This window comes from Cavia porcellus, unplaced genomic scaffold, assembly GCF_034190915.1.
Source record: "Cavia porcellus strain 051 isolate PalLab524CR breed Dunkin Hartley unplaced genomic scaffold, mCavPor4.1 scaffold_18, whole genome shotgun sequence".
Lineage (NCBI taxonomy): Eukaryota > Metazoa > Chordata > Mammalia > Rodentia > Caviidae > Cavia > Cavia porcellus.
Genome location: NW_026947501.1, coordinates 57,238,883 through 57,257,056, shown reverse-complemented (window position 1 = coordinate 57,257,056; position 18,174 = coordinate 57,238,883). Strand labels below are relative to the sequence as shown.

The 18,174-nt window shown below is 44.4% G+C and overlaps 1 protein-coding gene across 1 annotated transcript in view; it reads right to left on the bottom strand.

Annotated features, from left to right (window-relative positions):
- LOC134471457 (liprin-alpha-1-like) overlaps positions 1-18,174 on the bottom strand; it is a 62,865-nt gene that overhangs the window by 2,613 nt on the left and 42,078 nt on the right. The window contains exons 11-20 of the mRNA XM_063230350.1: positions 17,390-17,471; positions 17,089-17,289; positions 14,723-14,785; positions 14,202-14,224; positions 9,916-10,095; positions 9,593-9,690; positions 6,935-7,110; positions 6,572-6,640; positions 2,958-3,123; positions 138-207 (exon numbers count right to left, since the gene is read on the bottom strand). Coding sequence (XP_063086420.1) covers positions 149-207; positions 2,958-3,123; positions 6,572-6,640; positions 6,935-7,110; positions 9,593-9,690; positions 9,916-10,095; positions 14,202-14,224; positions 14,723-14,785; positions 17,089-17,289; positions 17,390-17,471 — 1,117 coding nt within the window. The 3' untranslated portion in view covers positions 138-148. The remainder of the gene's footprint in view (positions 1-137; positions 208-2,957; positions 3,124-6,571; positions 6,641-6,934; positions 7,111-9,592; positions 9,691-9,915; positions 10,096-14,201; positions 14,225-14,722; positions 14,786-17,088; positions 17,290-17,389; positions 17,472-18,174) is intronic.

Below are 18,174 nucleotides of genomic sequence, written 5' to 3'. Positions count from 1 at the left end.
GTACAGAGCTACTATTTCTGTCATTTTGAAGTTCCCCATGTAAATTGGCATGGTCTAAACCCACACTGTTAGCCCTGTTACAGCTTCACCCTGCTGTACAGGGATGATCTCCAGGGATTACGCTGCTCTCTACTCACCAACAGGAGGCTTAACAGGAGGAAGTCCTGGTTGTCGCAGAATCCAACTTCTGTGTTTCTGATACACTGCCTGTTCCAACAACCATGAGAGGAAGTGTGCAAAAACAAAGTGCTGTTAGTTTTAACACTTCACACGGGGCACAGGTAAGACACACATCTCCACACCTACAATGGTGTCTACTGAGGAATCCTAAGACTGCCTGGGAGAGTGAGGCAAGAGCATCAGAGGGCTGCCCAGAGTGGTTCTGTCACCACCCAAGGGGACACTGGCACCTAAAATAGCAATAGGGCCCCTTGGAAGTGCAAACCACCTCAGTGTGCACATACAGAGAGGACAACCACCTAACATAGCTACTCTGCAGCTCCTTAAGCCACACTTTGATATAGCAACTGGACTTTTCCTTGTGCCCTACAGCTAGACCTCCAGGAATGAATGGGGTGAATCAGCAGCACGAAGGGGAGGAGGGAACCCCAGCTGCTCTGCAGGCACTGCTCTCAGGGTGGGTTGCAGGCAAAGAGGCACAGCCCAGAGGCCATGGCCAGTGCTTCTCAGAAGACTAAAGCTTGTCTCAGTTTCTACAAAAAAGGATGGAGAACACGGAGGCAGGGGTCCTTGTTTGACAAACACTGGGTGGCTAAACAGGCAGTACAGCCCTGTCACAAACTGGGTAAAGAGCTTGCAACATCTTCTGCAGATATTTACACTCCCAGTTGTACAGTGTTTTGTTTTCCTGCAAGTATACCAGGAATACTTCTTAGCAACATCTTGCCATAGCTCTAGAAAAGACAGATAGCTGGCCGCGTTGGTAAGACTGGGCAGTCATTGTAAACCTTCATTCTAAAGTCTAGGAGACATGCTGTAATTTATCTTATACTCTCCACCTCGCAAGTCATTTGTAACAGTCCACCTTCTTACCAATGTGGCATAGACATCTTCTATGTAATTTACCCTGACAACTTTTTCTATTCAATCCATTTAAATTTAGTGTTACACAGTTTGCCTGCACATGCCTGTAATCCTAGCACTCTGGGAGGTTGAGGCAGGAAAACTCCAAGTTCAAACCAGGCCTGGACAATTTAACAAGACCCTTTCTGGATAATAAAAGAAGGGGTGGTGTGTAGTACAGGTAGAAGGCTCCCTCCCCAGTACCACCCCAAACCCCAAAACAACAACCACAACCACAAAAATGCCACCAAAAAAACAAATCAACAACAAACAAACTCATTAATACTACCCTTTATTTTTGTTTTGTTTTGTTGAAACAAGGTCTCCCTGTGTAGTTCACACTGGCCCTACAATCCCTGTGAATTCGAGGCTGGTACTGAGCTCTCAGCAACCTTCCTGCCTTAGCTTCCCCAGTGCTGGGATTACAGGTGATCTCCACACCCAGCTATGTTAATATTGCTTGCAATGTTCAGAGAGAAAATGTGATTCTTATAGTGAAACAGAAATTGAAGGTACAGGGAAAACAACAGAGTACTCATTTAGACTATTTAGTAAGCCAATGGAAATTAAGCTCAAGGCCCGTCACAGCTTACTTACTTATCTATTTTATTTATGATACAAGGTCTTCCTATGAAGCTCAGTATAGCCTTAACCTGGATTTATGGTTCACATACATCTCAGATTCATGATTTTCTTGCCTGAGCCTCCCAAGTACTGGAATTACAGGCATGCACTTCCATGCCTTGCCAACATTTGTAAGACACCTTGAGGGAGAAAGTGTTAATTCTTAAGAACTTACTAGTTAAAAGACACACTGGAAAGTGTTCAGCTTTAAAAAGTTTATATAAATGTATTTTTCTCTGATTTTCATACAGGCAAGAAAGAGAAAAAAGGAAAACTACCTACACAGGGGGCTAACAACAGGAAACTTGTAAAAACCCCACTGGTACAGTTTATACAGCACAACCATGTACATCAGGGATGAGAAGGAATGAAGTCTCCACCTAACACTGAGATTGTCAGCAATGCACGAGGCTCAGGACTCCATCAGCTTCACCCACATGACACATTGAAGCATCAAAATCACATTACTATGATGCCCAAGTTACAGATATGGAAACTGAGGCACAGCACAGCTGCATGACTTGCTCAAGGTCATGTCCCTGCTACCACAAGAGCTGGATGTGGATGTGGGCTCTCTCAGGACCCTATCAGTGCCTTTTACTAGGTGGGCAGGACTGTCAGGGACTCAAGGTCTCCTCTCAGCCAACTGCACTCTTCAGTCAGCAGTTACATAAGGGCCATCCCGACTGCACTGGAAAGGTCAATGCCTTGCCATCTCTCACTGAGAAGGCAGCAGGGCTGCCCTAGCGGTCTCCACAAGGCTTCTGCCTTCTTCCCTGTCCCTCTTCAGGTGGCACAAGGTAAGTATATGGAAAGAGAACACTGGAGGGAAGGGAAAAGGAAAGACAGAGTTGGCAGAACCTGGAAGTTGTGAGCTAAAGTTTACTCTGCCATTTCTTCTAGTGTGGAGAGAAGTCCCAAGTGTCACACTGCAATTTTCCTGGCAAGCCAGTGCTGCCTGCCACACACTGCACCCCACAGGTGCATCAGCCTCAGCCCTGAGAGCACAGATGGGTGCTCCACTTTATTAGTTGGGCAAGGATGCTAAGGTTCAACCAGACAGATTTTTTAAAAATTCTATTATTGTTGTTAACCATTTTCCAACAAATGTTAGGGCTAATCCTGAACCATTGACACCTGGGCATGCAACCAAACTCAGATGCTTTGTAACACATACAATGGCCACTCTAGGTAATTATTAGCGCGCACATGCTCCCAGCCAGTGTTGCATTACATGGCCCACCACATACCATCCATCTGGATCTCATTGGGCTGCATAGAGCAGAAAGACTTGGAAGAAGAGACTCGGAAGTTTGCAGGGAGTGTCTCTGATGACCCAGTTGCCATGCCGTGAATGGCCTTTTCTCTAACCTTCTCTCTCCATGAAGGTGCTCTCCTAAAGTGTTTGTCATCCTCCTGGCAAATGAAAACACAGAACAGGCACACTCTAATAAAGATAACTGTCCTTCAGAAGGACTCCTAAGCCCCTGACTGTTTTGCTTTACTTAGCCTTTCCTGGTGACCTTCCAATGTGCTGTGTCGGGGTCGCTCCCGGCCAGCAGGAAAGACACACGACAAAGTCTGGCGGTGTGCAACCTTGCCTTTATTTGTCTCCGCGTGGGCCCCGCGAGGCCTCCGCTCTGTCACCAGCCCTTTCTCGCCGGTGGACTTTCTCTATCTCTCTCTGTGCTTCCTCTGTGCTTCTCTCTTGTGGCGGGAGAGGCATTTACTTTTATAGGGTAACAGTGGCCAATCAGTTCAAAGCGCGCGATGCGGGCTGATTGGCTAACATCAGTTGTTGCTAGGCAGACTATCTTACAGAGCGGGTTGTTTAAGTCGCCAGCGCAATCAGGGGGCAGGAAGCAGGCGCCAACTTGGCTCACTCGATGGGAGGGGCAATCTAGCTCAGGCTCCGCTCCCACCCACAGGCCCTATGTCCGCCAAGTAAGGCGACCGGTGTCGGCCGCGGCTCCCAACATCTCCCCCTATTTTATTTACTTTGAATGAATGTATGCATCGCAGCCCGCCGTGGATCGAGTGCAGAGGCTTATGCCCTGTGTTGAGGCCCACCGTAGGCCCTTGGCTTGGACCCTGGTCGGCCGTCCCCGGGTCCGCCAAGGCCTTGAGACCCTCGTCCTTTTTCCAGGGCCAGGAGTGAACCTGGATGCACATAGGCATGCACTCATGCCCCTCCGTGTGATCCCCTCGGAGAGGCATCTAGATCTGGGCAGATTCTAGTAATCCAGCGGCTTTCGTGCAGTATGGGGTAGGGCCTGGCTTAGGTCGAGTCGTGCTGGGGAGGCACGCTCTTACCCGTCATTGACTCACCTACCCTGCTGTGTGGTGTCATTAGGGAAGGAATGCGGAAGACCTGCCACACCTAGACCCGGTCGTAGGCCAGTCGAGCGAGCCATGCGTAAGCCTGGGGATCATTGTGCCCATCACGGGCTGCTGCCAGGGCCGCATGGGCAACTAGGCGTACTTGACGCCGGGCCGCCGCAAGGCGCCCATTAATAAATGATGTAACCCATCGGAGCAAGCATGGTCCTATAAGCAGGAGCAAGAACAAGGAGCATAGAGGGCCTAACAAGGGTAGCACATAGGGGAGCAAGCCGTTCCAGGCCCCCAAAAAGGGATTGTCCTGCAGTTCTTTTAGGGCTCATCTTGTTGTTGGGTCTGCGGTTGGCCTCTGGTGGAACAGGCCTGATCTTCAGTCGAGGGACTTGTCGCGTCAACCTCTCTGGGACCCACAGTGGTTTTCGTCCCGGTTCCTGCGGAAAAACACAAACCGCGCCTCGGTTCCAGCTAACCACAGGATCCGGGCCCATCCATTGTCATGCCATAGATAACCGTGCCTTTGGAGGCAGGCCTTGGCTTACTCCCCCTTTTTGTTTTTTATTTTTTATTTTTTATTTTTTTTATTTTTGGTCTTTTTCGTTTTTTTTTTTTTTTTTTTTTTTTTTTTATCGGTACCAGGGATCGAACTCGCGATTGCCTGCTTACAAGGCAGGCGCTTATGCCGCTGAGCTAAATCCCCAGCCCCCGTTTCCTCGACCGGCGTTTTTCTCAGCCTGCTCGGCAGAGTAGCCGCCCATGAAAATACCGTCCGCCCCGCGGCGCAACGTCATAGGACGGCGGTCCTGACAGAGTGGAACGGGGCGTCACTTCCTGTGCCGGCTGAGAGAAGGGAGGGTTCCCTGTAGCGGCCTCTCGGCGGGGAGCCGCTTCTGGAGAAGAGCTCCAGGGCGGAGCGGATGGCTCTCTATCTCCTCCCCGCCAGAGGGCGCTCGGGGGTCCTTTTTCCTCTCTCTGCTTTTTTCGAGCGGCGCACGCACACAATTCGCGGCGCAACTCGGCATAGGAGTCAAGGCACGCATGTATCATTTCCCACAGGGGGCGAATAGCCGGCGAAATATCGCCTCCCAATTCCGCCGAGGCGAGGTCCCCGCCTAACTTCTCCCATGACGGCAGGTTTGAATGCCCTGTGGGTAAAAACCAGGGAGCCACCCTATCTACCTCTGCTATGAATAGTTCTAGTGTTTTTTGACCTACCCTGAGGTCTCTAGCTTTTAAAAGCTTTCTAAGGGCCTTTACCAAGGGCCGCGCCTCCGCGCTCGGTAAATTACCCATCTTTAACCTCTAAAGGCTGTAACTCACCGCGTGTGACTTAAAGAACCCGTCACCTACGCGTGAGCCTGAGGGGAGTCTAAAAGCCCTGTAGGTGCGCGCCACCCAGAGCCCAGGCTTATCCCCAACTCACCTGTCCGGCAGCACCACGCTGGAGCGTTGCACACCACCACCGTGTCTCGGGGTTGATCAGTCCCCGTACGGGCCACCAAATGTCGGGGTCGCTCCCGGACGGCAGGAAAGACACACGACAAAGTCTGGCGGTGTGCAACCTTGCCTTTATTTGTCTCCGCGTGGGCCCCGCGAGGCCTCCGCTCTGTCACCAGCCCTTTCTCGCCGGTGGACTTTCTCTATCTCTCTCTGTGCTTCCTCTGTGCTTCTCTCTTGTGGCGGGAGAGGCATTTACTTTTATAGGGTAACAGTGGCCAATCAGTTCAAAGCGCGCGATGCGGGCTGATTGGCTAACATCAGTTGTTGCTAGGCAGACTATCTTACAGAGCGGGTTGTTTAAGTCGCCAGCGCAATCAGGGGGCAGGAAGCAGGCGCCAACTTGGCTCACTCGATGGGAGGGGCAATCTAGCTCAGGCTCCGCTCCCACCCACAGGCCCTATGTCCGCCAAGTAAGGCGACCGGTGTCGGCCGCGGCTCCCAACAGTGCTGCACACACTGGAACTTCAGTGTGAGAGGAAACATGATTACATTCCTGCTGGACCCCAACTGGAGAAACGAGGGCAGTCCTGGGCACCAGGGATGTGATTTTCTCACCCATCAGAATATTTTATTTCTTACTGTGGACAAGCTCTTGCCTGCTATATAATGTACTTTTATTTATTTTCAAAATATTCTGGCTACAAATAATCCAACAAATGCTTTGCTTCCAGATTCAGCTTCCATCTTCTTTGTGAAAATCAAGTACTCTTGGAGCTCACTGAAGACAATCATAATGTATGGCAACAGGTTAGTTATGATTTAGCATGAGGGGAAATTTAATATACTTTTGAAAGAAACCTTCCAAACAGAAGAACTGGGGCAGGACAGTCAGCTGTCACCAAAACACAACTTAAGACTTTGATCGCAGGCTGCAATCTGTTTGACAATATAGAAATAATTTTTGAAGGTTGCCAAAAATTAAGTAGTGGACCAAGAGCAAGGATCAGTAGTAGAGCACTCAACTGGCATATGTGAAGCCCTGAGGTTGATTCCTAGCAGTGAGAGGAGAAAAAAGCTGAAAACTTACGACATCAAAACGTCTGACAGTCCCAAGGACCAAAAGGTCGGCAAATTCTTTGTCCAAGACATTTCGAGCCTGAAGTAACAAAACAACAACTAAATATATCTGAAGGATGTTACACATTACAATTTTTTAAAACAAAGACTTCAAAGACTCACATGCTTGCAACACAAGCTGGAAAGAAAAGATAGTGAAAAATCAAGCATTTGCTTATTTTGAACTACCATATTATAGATTAGTTATGGAAAGTGATTACTAGTTGTCTAGAGTTAAATTTTCTCTCCATTCAAATGAAAAATAAGTATTCTAGAACCACAGAAAAACCGAACACTGTGGCTAAGCAGACAGAGGCACAGACTCCGTTGTCACCTTTCTGTTCTCTGTTGGGATCTGTAACAACAGGGCCAATGTGTTGTAATCGAAGGCTTCATCTAAGGCCAGCTGTGCGCCATGAACCCCACTCTCTATGAGGTTGTTTGCATATTCTTTAAGGCCAATGGATATGACCCAGCGAATCACTCGATCATTGCTCCAAACAAGCACATCTGTGAAAGAACAAAACAACTGTAAATGTGGCTTTAGAAAACCTCTTCATCATACATGTCCTGCAATGCAGGGGAAAGATTCCTAGCATGGATCTTGATCCCTCAGCTCCTGAAAATGGACTCCACACTCACAAATACTGACAGACACACACCTAGACACAGCTGTTTTGGTTCTGCCTCATTCTAATAAAAACTTTCCCTTTAGAAGCCTCCCCTAGTGCACTCAGGTGTCACAGTAAGATTGTGGATAGGATATATTCAGGGAACAATACAACATGATTGGCTGAGGATGTAGCTTGGTGGCAGATCACTTGCCTAGTATGTACAAGGCCTGGGGTTCAATCCTAAGACTGCAAAAACATCAGGCTGAGGGTCAGAGTCAGACCTAGCACGTATAAGCATGTTTCCTACACAGACCCCAGAGTCTCCTGAAATGCTTCTCCATCATGAAAGGGGCAGATACCATGACAGTTCAGATACCTTGCTGAGTTCAACACAAACTCTTTGCTTCTGACCTTCTGACCTTCGTTTTCTTTTACTTTTTCTTGTTGTTGTACTGGGAATCAAACTCAGAGCCTTGTGCTTACCAGGTAGGTGCTAAGCCACTGAGCCATACCCCAGCCCCTGTGCTTCTGAAGCTTTGGTCATATCAACATCTTAATATATTACAAAGAAAGAATTTTAAAGACATTCCAGCATACTAGATTTTGGCAATCGTATATCATACAAAGATAATTATTAAATGTATTCTATTACAGACCAAAAAATTGCCACTCTGTAAAAATATATCTGACCACCAATCTTTTCAAAGACTGCTTTTGCCAACTGACAAAATATGGAGAGGGGATATAGAAAACAAATTAAATGGATTAATACATTTCATGTCTGATTTTTTTTCTCAACTTTGTTTTGGTACCAGGGATCAAACTCATGACCTTGCACTTGCCAGGCAGCCGCTCTGTTGTTGAGCTATATCCCCGGCCATGACTTTCTTTTCTAAATAGACCTCAACGTATTCTTTGTTTTAAAAGAATTAAAACCCAGGCCTTGCACAGACTAGGCAAGTGTCCTACCACAGGGCTACATCCCTGGCCAATAGATAATCCTTTATTTTATTTAGAAAAAGACATCAGAATGAGGATGAAAATAACAGAACCACGATGCAGCCTGAATGAATCAACTATGGAAGACTTGACACAGTGCTTGATCATTATTCAGTAAGTCTCATTTCTTCTCATCACTGCAGTGCTATTAGTAACTACCGAGAATTCTGAGAGACTCTCGTGAGCATGACATTCAGTGTTGTCTTCAGAGAAAATGCCTGTCCCTGTCATACTGAGGGGGCTGCCATGCCCTCTCCTACCTCCTGGCCTGTTTCTGACATGTCTTTCCTTTGCCCACAGGACACTCTGTGGTTTCTGTAAGGACTGCAATCCCAGTTAGTATGGGTGCTGTGACAGGAGGGTCACAGGTGTAATCCCAGACCAGGGTACTTAGTGAAATTCTGTCTCAAAATAAATAAATAAATTACAAAATTATGGGTGCTAGGCTATTGGTTGCCTTGACCTCTCCCTCCCTCTGGGAGCAGAACTGTGTGCCCTGCATGCTGCCACAGGCCTTAGAAAAAGCTCCCAAAGCTGTAGTTTTAACCTCTATCCAGTAAGCAAAAGGCAGTGGCTTGTTTGCCTTGCTCTGATCTAATAGCATAAGGCAGCATCTCTGAGAGAGCGTATACAGTGTACAACAACAAAAGGAAAACTACATGAAAGAATGCCAGCACCAAGAGGGTAGCCTACAGACTGAGATAAGCACACACTGTCTCAGGGCACCCCTTTTCATCCCTCCTCTTGTTATCATGCCAAGCCAGTTGTTTCCACTTAAAAGTCTTCCCTGATTTATTTTTTTGTGGTACTAGAGACAGAAGCCAGAGCCCTGAGCATGCTAGGCAAGTCTTTTTTCACTGAACTACATTCTTAGCACCCCTAATTTTCAAATCTAGCTTTAGTGTTCTGAGACAGGGTCTCACTAAATTGCCAGGTCGGCCCTGAATTTGTGATCTTCCTGCCTTAGTATTCTTAGTAGCTGGAACTGTAATTTGTGTAATTCCCAGATAAATGTATGATTATTTTGTGCTTTTTTTTTTTTTCAGTCCTAGGGATCAAACCCAGGGCAATGCAAGTGGTAAGCAAGTGCCTTATCACTAAGCCCTTGATTTCTTTTTGAGGTACTCAGGAATAAACACAGGGATTTGCACTGAGCTGCATCTCTAGCCCTGTTATACTTTTCATTTTGAGAGAAGGTTTCACGGAGTCCAAGCTGCCTGGGCTAGGCTTGTGACTCTGCTGCTATATCCTCCCAGAGTGCTAGGATTGCAGGTATGTGCCAGCTCAGCTGGCTGCTATACTTTTTCAAACAGGCAATCACCCAGGCTGCCTGGGAGGCAGCAGGCATGTGCTGCATCCATCCTGCATAATGTACTTGCCTTTAACTACATCCTGACTTTCTTCTCTTCTTCTTTCCAGTTCTTTCCGATCATAATTTAACCTTTTTAGGCACATAAGTCCACACTGGAAGCTGTTCCTATTTACAAAATAAGGGGTTATTTAACGGTGGCAATGTGAAGTCTCTTTTTTTTTTTTTTTTTTTTTTTTTTTTTTTTTTTTGTCTTTTTTCTTTTTATCGGTACTGGGGATTGAACTCACAACTGCCTGCTTGCAAGGCAGGTGCTTATGCCACTGAGCTAAATCCCCAGCCCCTATGTGAAGTCTCTTGATCCGTTAGGAAGAACCACTTGCACTGCCTCACCTGTGAAAACTGTCAACCATTTTCAGCCGCCCCCGCAGGTCTTTCTTGGTCAGGTGGTCCAGCATCCGAGCATCCACAAGGCACTCCATGAAATAGCTTCGGTACTGAGGTAGGCCCAGGCTGGGCAGCCACTCATTGCCAATCCACTCGTGGTCCATGTCCCCATATGCAAGTGTCTGATTTCAACAAATGAGTGACATCAGTTCAGATTTTTAATCTAGACAACATTCTTAAAGGCTAAATGAATGACAACATTGCTTTTCATAATTTCTAAATATTTGGTCTCCCATTCCTACCTTTTCAAATTCCTAAAGTTTTATCCAACAGAAATCATATTGGCAAAATTTTATGACTCATTTAGGACAATTTACCAAGCTATAGAAAAATCATACCTGTCTATAAATTCCTTTTCTGAATTAGTTTTCAATATAATAATATAGGAATAAAGAATGATCATGACTCATGAACAAGTTTGAAGAATCAATTCAAATCATTCAAATGAGCTCTAGCTGGTTTTGATTTTATTTTTAATACTTTGTCTTCCTAAATGACAAGTGTATTTGAAAATCAGGAAAAGTAAATTTAAAATGATAAACGAACAACTAATGAGACTAAGAACAAAAACAGAAAAATACAATTAAATTTAGAAGACTTCAACACTCCTCTCTTAACAACTGGTTCAATGTGCCAATCAAAAAACCAAAAAGGACTAAGAAAAGGAAAACAATCAGGAAGGCTACGGACAAAAACAATACTGTCAATCAATCTGACCCAGATATAACTTACACTTTTTCCTTTCTTTTTTTTGGGTGGGGGGGGGTACTGGGAATTGAACTCAGGACCTCATGCTTGCAAGGCAGGTGCTGCACCACTGAGCTAAATCCCCAGCCCCTCCCCACAACCTTTAAAGACAGAGATTCCCATTATATTACCAGGATTGAGTGCAGTGGCTATGCACAAGCACTCCCTATGCAAAGAGATATTGATGCCACTCTTAGTATGATGTCCATCTTAGTTTAATGCCCAATTGTCATAGGACATTATAACAGCCAACTTCTGGGCTCAGTCTCTTGAGTTTTGGCAACTACAGGGGTGCATCATCACATCTGGCTTCAGGACGTACTTTTTTGTGGTGTGGTATGGTGGTGCATGCCTGTAAACCCAGCACTCAGGAGGCTGAGACAAAAGTATTTCGAGTTTGGGACTAGTCTGCACTACACCAAAAATAAGGAATCATGGTAAGTAGGTTTACTGACTCAGGAATAGGTTGGTTCACCAACTGAGGAGGAAAAAAAAAATCAATGAAATTTGCCCAATTACGAGATCAGCAAAGAAAGCCATGTCTCATAATACCTTATGTGGCACAAGATCCATCATTCAGTTATGAAACTCAGCATTCTAGGACGAAAGACCCACCGCCTCAATCTATTAAGGGTCATCTACCAAAAGCCTGCAGCTAAAAACCTCACAATGAGGGACCAAATGTCTCCCTGAACGGAAAGAAGCACAAGGGGTGTCCACTGTCACCGTTTATGTTTGGCTGTGCTGGAGACCTGGCCACTGTAATGGCAGGAAAAACATAAAAATGGCATGAGTTGAGAAAGACATAAACCTCTCTTTATTAGTAAATGACACGATTATCATTGTTGAAAAAGTCTATGAAATAGCTATTAGGATTTATACATGAATTTAGCAAAGCTGCTGAATATACAATGAATACACAAAAATTAACATTTCTAAATATACAAAATGAACTGGAAATTGAGATTTTAGAAGTATCTTATATAATGGCACTAAACTGCATAAAATCCTTAGCAACCAATTCAACAGAATATGTCCAAGGTCTGTACAATGAAAAATAGACATGATATACAACCACTTCACAGAGAATGGTTCGTTATGCTCTCCAGCTAAGGAAGATTAAATTACATTCACAGGAATCCTAAGGTACATTGAGGAATCCTTTAAAATAAAAACTATCCATTCCTATCCATCCTCTCCTGGCTTGAACTCAGGGTTTCATACCTGCTAGGCAAGCACTCTAACCTGAGCTACATCCCCAACCCCTTACAACAGGGTCTCACTAGGCCCAGGCTGGTCTCTAAGTTGATATCTTCCAGCCTCAGCCTCCTGAGTTATGGGATTACAGTCATAAACCACCATGCATGGCCTCCATGTTTGGTTTAGAACAATGGATTCCACTCTAGTATTTTATTTGTTCCAGTCAAGATACAAGGGATGGCTCAGCTAAGAGGAATGTTCCAATTCTAACAGAAAAGATTTCATAACTTTCTTTAAATGATGAGTGACAAATATACCACTATGGTAACCATTAAGATACCTAACAATGTTACCATGATGCAGTCCTTTGAGTCATACTTTCATGGGCCTGGGATTCACAGCCTGAATATTTGATGTTTTCTGGCCTGCTGACTATGCTCTCTTCTAATGAGTAGAAGAAATCTTCCAAATAAAAAGCTGTGCGGAAGCAAACCCTCCATATCTCTATTTACTACTTTTGCAGTTGCTGATAATGCAGATTCTGACAGCTCAGACTCAGTTTGAGGGAGAGCCTCCTCCTCTCCCTGGCTGCCACCACAGCCTTCTGAAGAAGTGTGCAAAGGGACCTCATGCTCCAAGCATGGACAAGTCACGCTCAGTCTCAAGGTCAGTAAAATGCGAGCTCCATGAGAGTGGGACTGCAGCTGTCCTGCTCATTAATGGCTCCTGGCAGCTGGCACAGCCTTCTTACACAGCCAGTCATATCTTACATCTGATATGCGAACAGTTCTGACCACACTTGAGTGTTCCTTCCAAAGCTCAGTCAGGAGTGAGGCCACCCAGTGCCAGCACGGGCAAAGCACAATGCTTTGTGCTAGCATAGCTCTGTCCTAGCAGCTCTGTCTGGGAAAGGATGGTGGCAAAGTGCACCAAGCTTCTGCAGAACATTGCATGTGGGGTAAATCTGGAATCTTCTGCATGGGCCCCTTTTATATGGTCACTGCAAAAAGCAAATGTTAAGCTTATTCAACTACACTTTATGTCTCTGATGCTATTTCATATTGAAGTGGTGACCATATTCTACTTTGTCTTTTGGAATATATTGAAACTTACGTAATTATGAAATGCACTGCTTAATTCACTGATGGTCATTGTTGGTCCTGTAGAGAGACCTCTAACTAGGTGAATTTAAGTGATTCTAGAGGCAGGGAGTATCTAAACCCAGGGAGGGAAACCCAGTTAGTAGCTATTCTCTTTCTTCTTAGTTTTTGTTTCTAAACTTTTTGTAATTTTGAGACAGGATTTTACTATGTAGTTTAGGCTGACCTTGAACTCACTATGTAGCCTATGCTGGTCTCAAATTTGCAACAAACATGCTTGATCAACCTCCCAAGTCCTGGGATGACCCATATGTGTCACCAAGTTCCACCTCTCTTTTTTTCAAATGAACAAACAAAACAAACAACCAAGTGCTATAACTGAATAACCTTTAGAAATGCAAACAGAAGCAACTGTTTCAAGCATCATCTTGGAATCAGCAAATTCTAATCTTAACTCATTTATACTTGCTTTCAGACATATGCTAACTCTTCTGAGCCCCCGAATACCGTGCCCCTGGGAAAAGCTGAAGAACTACAAGTCCCCTGGTACTGCACTGTGCCCACCAAAGACCCAAGAGGGCAGAGGGATGCTGGGAATTTAACCAAGTCATCTGACTCAGACACTGTAAAACATGGGGCAGAGCTTTCTGTGTAGTGAAGAGTTAGGCAGCTGAAATTCAATCTCTGTGAAGTGATAAGCCTTAATTTCTGAGAACTCCATTACTAAGATCTTTAACTCAACACAGTAGGGCAGTACTTAGTCAAATAACAATATAAAGACATAGAGGGAAAGGCCCCGTGCCAACTTTCAGGTTTAGAAGTGTATTTCATGATTTTTTTCAGCAGTACATTTTAGAACAAAACTAACCCAGCAACGAACTACATGTACATAAACTCAGGAGTTGCCTAAACCAGGGGACTTTGTATAAAAGATTCTATTCATAAATAAAACAACCTTCATTCAAAGTAATTTCCATGATCCCATATGGGAAATGTTCAAAATTATCCATGAGATGTAATCTTTAATCCTGTGATTTATTTGATTACATTCTTCAAGTCATTAATGATACTATGAATAAATTAAGGTGTGAAAAACACCTACTAAAGCAGGTCACACAAGTTTACATCCTCAATTGCTTTTTGTTGCTACAGAGTGAAGAAATATTATAGAAAGACTCCAACCTTATCCAGCTTCCCTCCTCATCTTCCTGATGTTAGGTTGTTAGGAATGTAAAAGAACATAACTATTAGTATTAGTGAACTTTAGTAGTGTAAGCAAATTAATTCTGCAGGGAACATGCACCTTGACTGAGTGAAAAACATTCAAAATATCAATGCCTCATGCAAAAACTCATGAAAATCCAAGAATTTCAATTTTCCATGCAAGGAGCAGACTTTTTCCATGCCAACTAACCTCATACAGTAGACTGTTGGCGTTAGACAACCACAACGCAGTGCTCAATGGAGGTCTCTCCAAAAGGAGAAGCAAATTACATCTTCTCTAAATGGGGCAAATCTATAAACTAAATTCTTGTAAAAATCTAAAAAATGCAAATACGACTATACGCTATGAGCTAATAACCTAAAAAGAACACATTATATTTGAAACAAATGCAAATTAACTTTTGTTTTCAACAAAAGACAAAGGGCCCTTTGGTCTGGAGTAGGAAACCCACTTTGGAACATGAGCTGCAGGGCTGACTGACCATCTGAGATGTGGCTGCGAGTGTTTCCATCTCTTCATGTGTTAACCAGACATTTCCTGTGGTCTAAGGTGACCCCAGTGCACCAGCCACATCCAGGGCAAGGGAAGCGTGACAGAAAGGAGAAGGACGCACATATGAGCCACAGGCACAGTAAGGAGCCACGAGGCAAAGGTCACTCTTTGCACATTTTCATTTCAGGCACCCACAGAGAAAGCCAGAGATCATTAACACAGGCTCATCCTCTTTTAAACAATAACAGTGTGGTCGGAATATAAGGAGAACAGCACACAATTTCCAGATCACATGCTTAAAAGTATGGATGAGAACATACTTTATATTTCTGAAAAGTTACTTTCCCCAGTAACTGATGATTCAATAGACAGTATTTTCAATAGTCTCACCATGTTGGAGGTATAGCTCATGATAGGGTTTTTGCCTGGCTCTCCCAAAGCACTAGGTTTAAGCCTCAGTACAGCAAAACAAAAGAATAAAACAAAACACACAGAAAGCAGTCTCACCCCAACACAGGCTAACAACAGGATGCTCTGGCCTTGGCTTCCTGTGGCTGCTTTCAGCAGATGATCCAAAGCCAGAGGAAGCCCAGGAGGCCAGGGCACAAGATAGTGAGCACAGGAGAGCCAAACAATGCAAACACCAAAAACAAAGCACTTGTCACCATCTGAGTCAAACCTGAGACTGATGGCCACTCTGCTAGCCCACTGTAAGCTCCCCAAGAACAGCAATTTCTGTGTTTGTAACTGGTGATATGGAGAGTCTTTCTGATGTGAGGTCTAGTCCTTGCCAATAGTTCAACTGAATCACAGAAGCTCCCTTTTGAAAGAGGGTTCTTAAAAGCTTTGAAAAAGCCATGCAGCATCTTCATTTCTACAAAGCCCACATTAATGTGGAAATAGCTGCAGAACAGACTGATACTGGTTACAAAACATTCCACCAAGGGAAAGTGTTCTTTGGCCATACGTTAAAAAAAAAAAAGGCTTATTGTTCATTTTCATAATTCTCTAACAACAAAATCTTCACACTTTTTTGTGTATAAAGTTACTGTAGGCAGACCTTGCTCTGCTGCTCAGAAGGATGTCTACACAGCAATAAGAGTTTGTTGAACATCTAAATGAAAAAAACCCTGAACTTTGCAACTTAAGAGCTGGCCTGCTCTTCCCTTCTAATAACCACCAATGTTTCATCAGAAGAGTCACCAGGAAGCTCTTTGAGGGCTCTTCACTACTCCCCAAGTGGACAGCATCTTTGTGAGCACAGGCATGGTTGGACAGACACATGCAGCTCCCAAGACCCAGAGCACCTGCTGGTGCCGTGACACACAACCACAGTGCATCTAGGAAACTCAGCATTTTTCCTCCTTTAGTTCTTGTAGGGAAAAAAAGACATCCACAAAGAAGAGAAGCTTAGAACTGTCCAGGAACCAGTGGATTTCTGGGAGGTGACCACCCCTTGTTAGCATGTCAACTGTATGTCAGTGGCACCTCTGGACTGCCACAAATTACAGTTACTCTGTAAGTCCCGCCTATATGTGCAGTGATGCAGATGCACTCACACGCACAAGACTGAAGGAAAGAAGCCACACACAACAAAGTAAGGGCAGCCCAACCTAGTTTATAGCCAAGGGGCCGTAGCCAGGAGCTTATTTATGCCCGGGGATTGTATGCAAGGGTTTATACATTCCTGGGCTTATCTGTATATTTTGCTACCTGTATACTTGAAGAAAAACAATATTTTCCGCATATAATTTGCTTAGCAAGTACCTTTATATACCGTACAAGTACTAATTATTGTTTGAACTATGAAATAGAAATCAAAGTTCAAGGATGAAATGCTACTTAAAATGTTAACTTTTCCTTCCTCAAGAGGTCCTTACACTTACTCAGTTTTGATAAATTCATACGTACATTTGTGACAATCAATTTTCTACCTTTCAAAAAGCCTTCTTTCTTAAAGAAGGCCTTTCTAACCAAGTTTTATTCATTTATTTAATTATTTATTTTTTGGTCTTTTCTGAAACGGGATCTCATTACTCAGTTCAAGCTGCTCACACTGTAACCCACTGGCCTAGAACTCACAGTGATCCTCCCACCTCAGCCTTCTGAGTGCTGGAACTACAGGCATGTGCCACCACGCCTGGCTTTAACCACACTTTTACACAAGCAGTTCACACATTTTCTTTGGATCACTCAACCCCTCCAAGTTAGGGGTTGTACTATGCTTTCCTGAAATTTTAAGTTGAAACCACCCTGTATGATTAGGAAGCAGCACGGAAACATTAGCAGGCTACTGCTTTTGTGGGCTCTGCCTTCCTCCTCCACAGAGGGCACACAGAGCCTCTGTGAACATACCTTTTTCAATGTGGGTGGAGCCGAAGGGCTGGTGAGCCACAGGGTTTCCTGGATGGCCAGCCGCAGCTTCAGTCTGTGCAGAGGGTGGCTGATGCCAATCTCTTGCTGGATCTGTCTGTCTGACAGAGCTGACATGATGGCCCCACTTTTCACATTTGCTCTGCAGGCAGCCACATAGCAAGCAGGCATCCCAACCCAGAGCTAGAAAGAAGAATGAAAAGACCAGAACATCAGGTAGAGACAGGAGATGCACGACAAGCTTGTGTCATGTAGCATAGGTCTCTGTAGTAAAGGGATGTACCTCCAGCCATTCAACCACGGTTGGCCCGTCCCACTGTGAAAATGGTAAGCCTTGCCTCTGGGCTTCCTCCAGCAACTCAGGCCTGTGAAAAAGAAGACATTCAAATTAAAGAAGCACTGTTACACATCCAACAAGTTAATGGAACAGTCTCTGAGCATTTTCAAAAGTATAACACATATTCTCAGTTCCTTTTATCTTCTACAGTTTTAATGTTATTAACATCATCCTTGTAATGACAGTCACACACATACTATGGAGAATGCCTGAGTAAATAAAAAATGCTACAGAGTTCTCTTGATTCCCAGTCAAATCACCATTACTTCAGAGAATTGAAGAATTACTACCAACTTATAAAACTCAAGCAGAATTTTCATATCCAAGGTAGTAAGACAATTAGGGGAAAACATGAAACCCTACTTCAACAATGAAGAAACAGTATCTAGGAAGAGGAAACCACACCTCAGTTGAGACATCAGTGCCTAATTTTGTGAGAGACTTTAAAAAACAGTGTTTTTGGGGGGTGGTTGTGGTTTGGGGAATGTTGAGACAAAGTCTTGCTATGTATGTAGTCCAGGTTGGCCTCAAACTCTGTGTAACCAGTCTCCCCCAGTGCTTGGATTATAGATGTGTTTCATACTCCCAGCTGTAATGCAGACTTTTAACCACAAAAAGATTATCGTCTAATACAGCAAACAAGTAACAGAGGACAGTTTCTATTGTACACTGCTCTTTAAGTAAACGGGTACTTGCTAAGTCACTGGGTCATTCTGTGGTTTTAACCCATT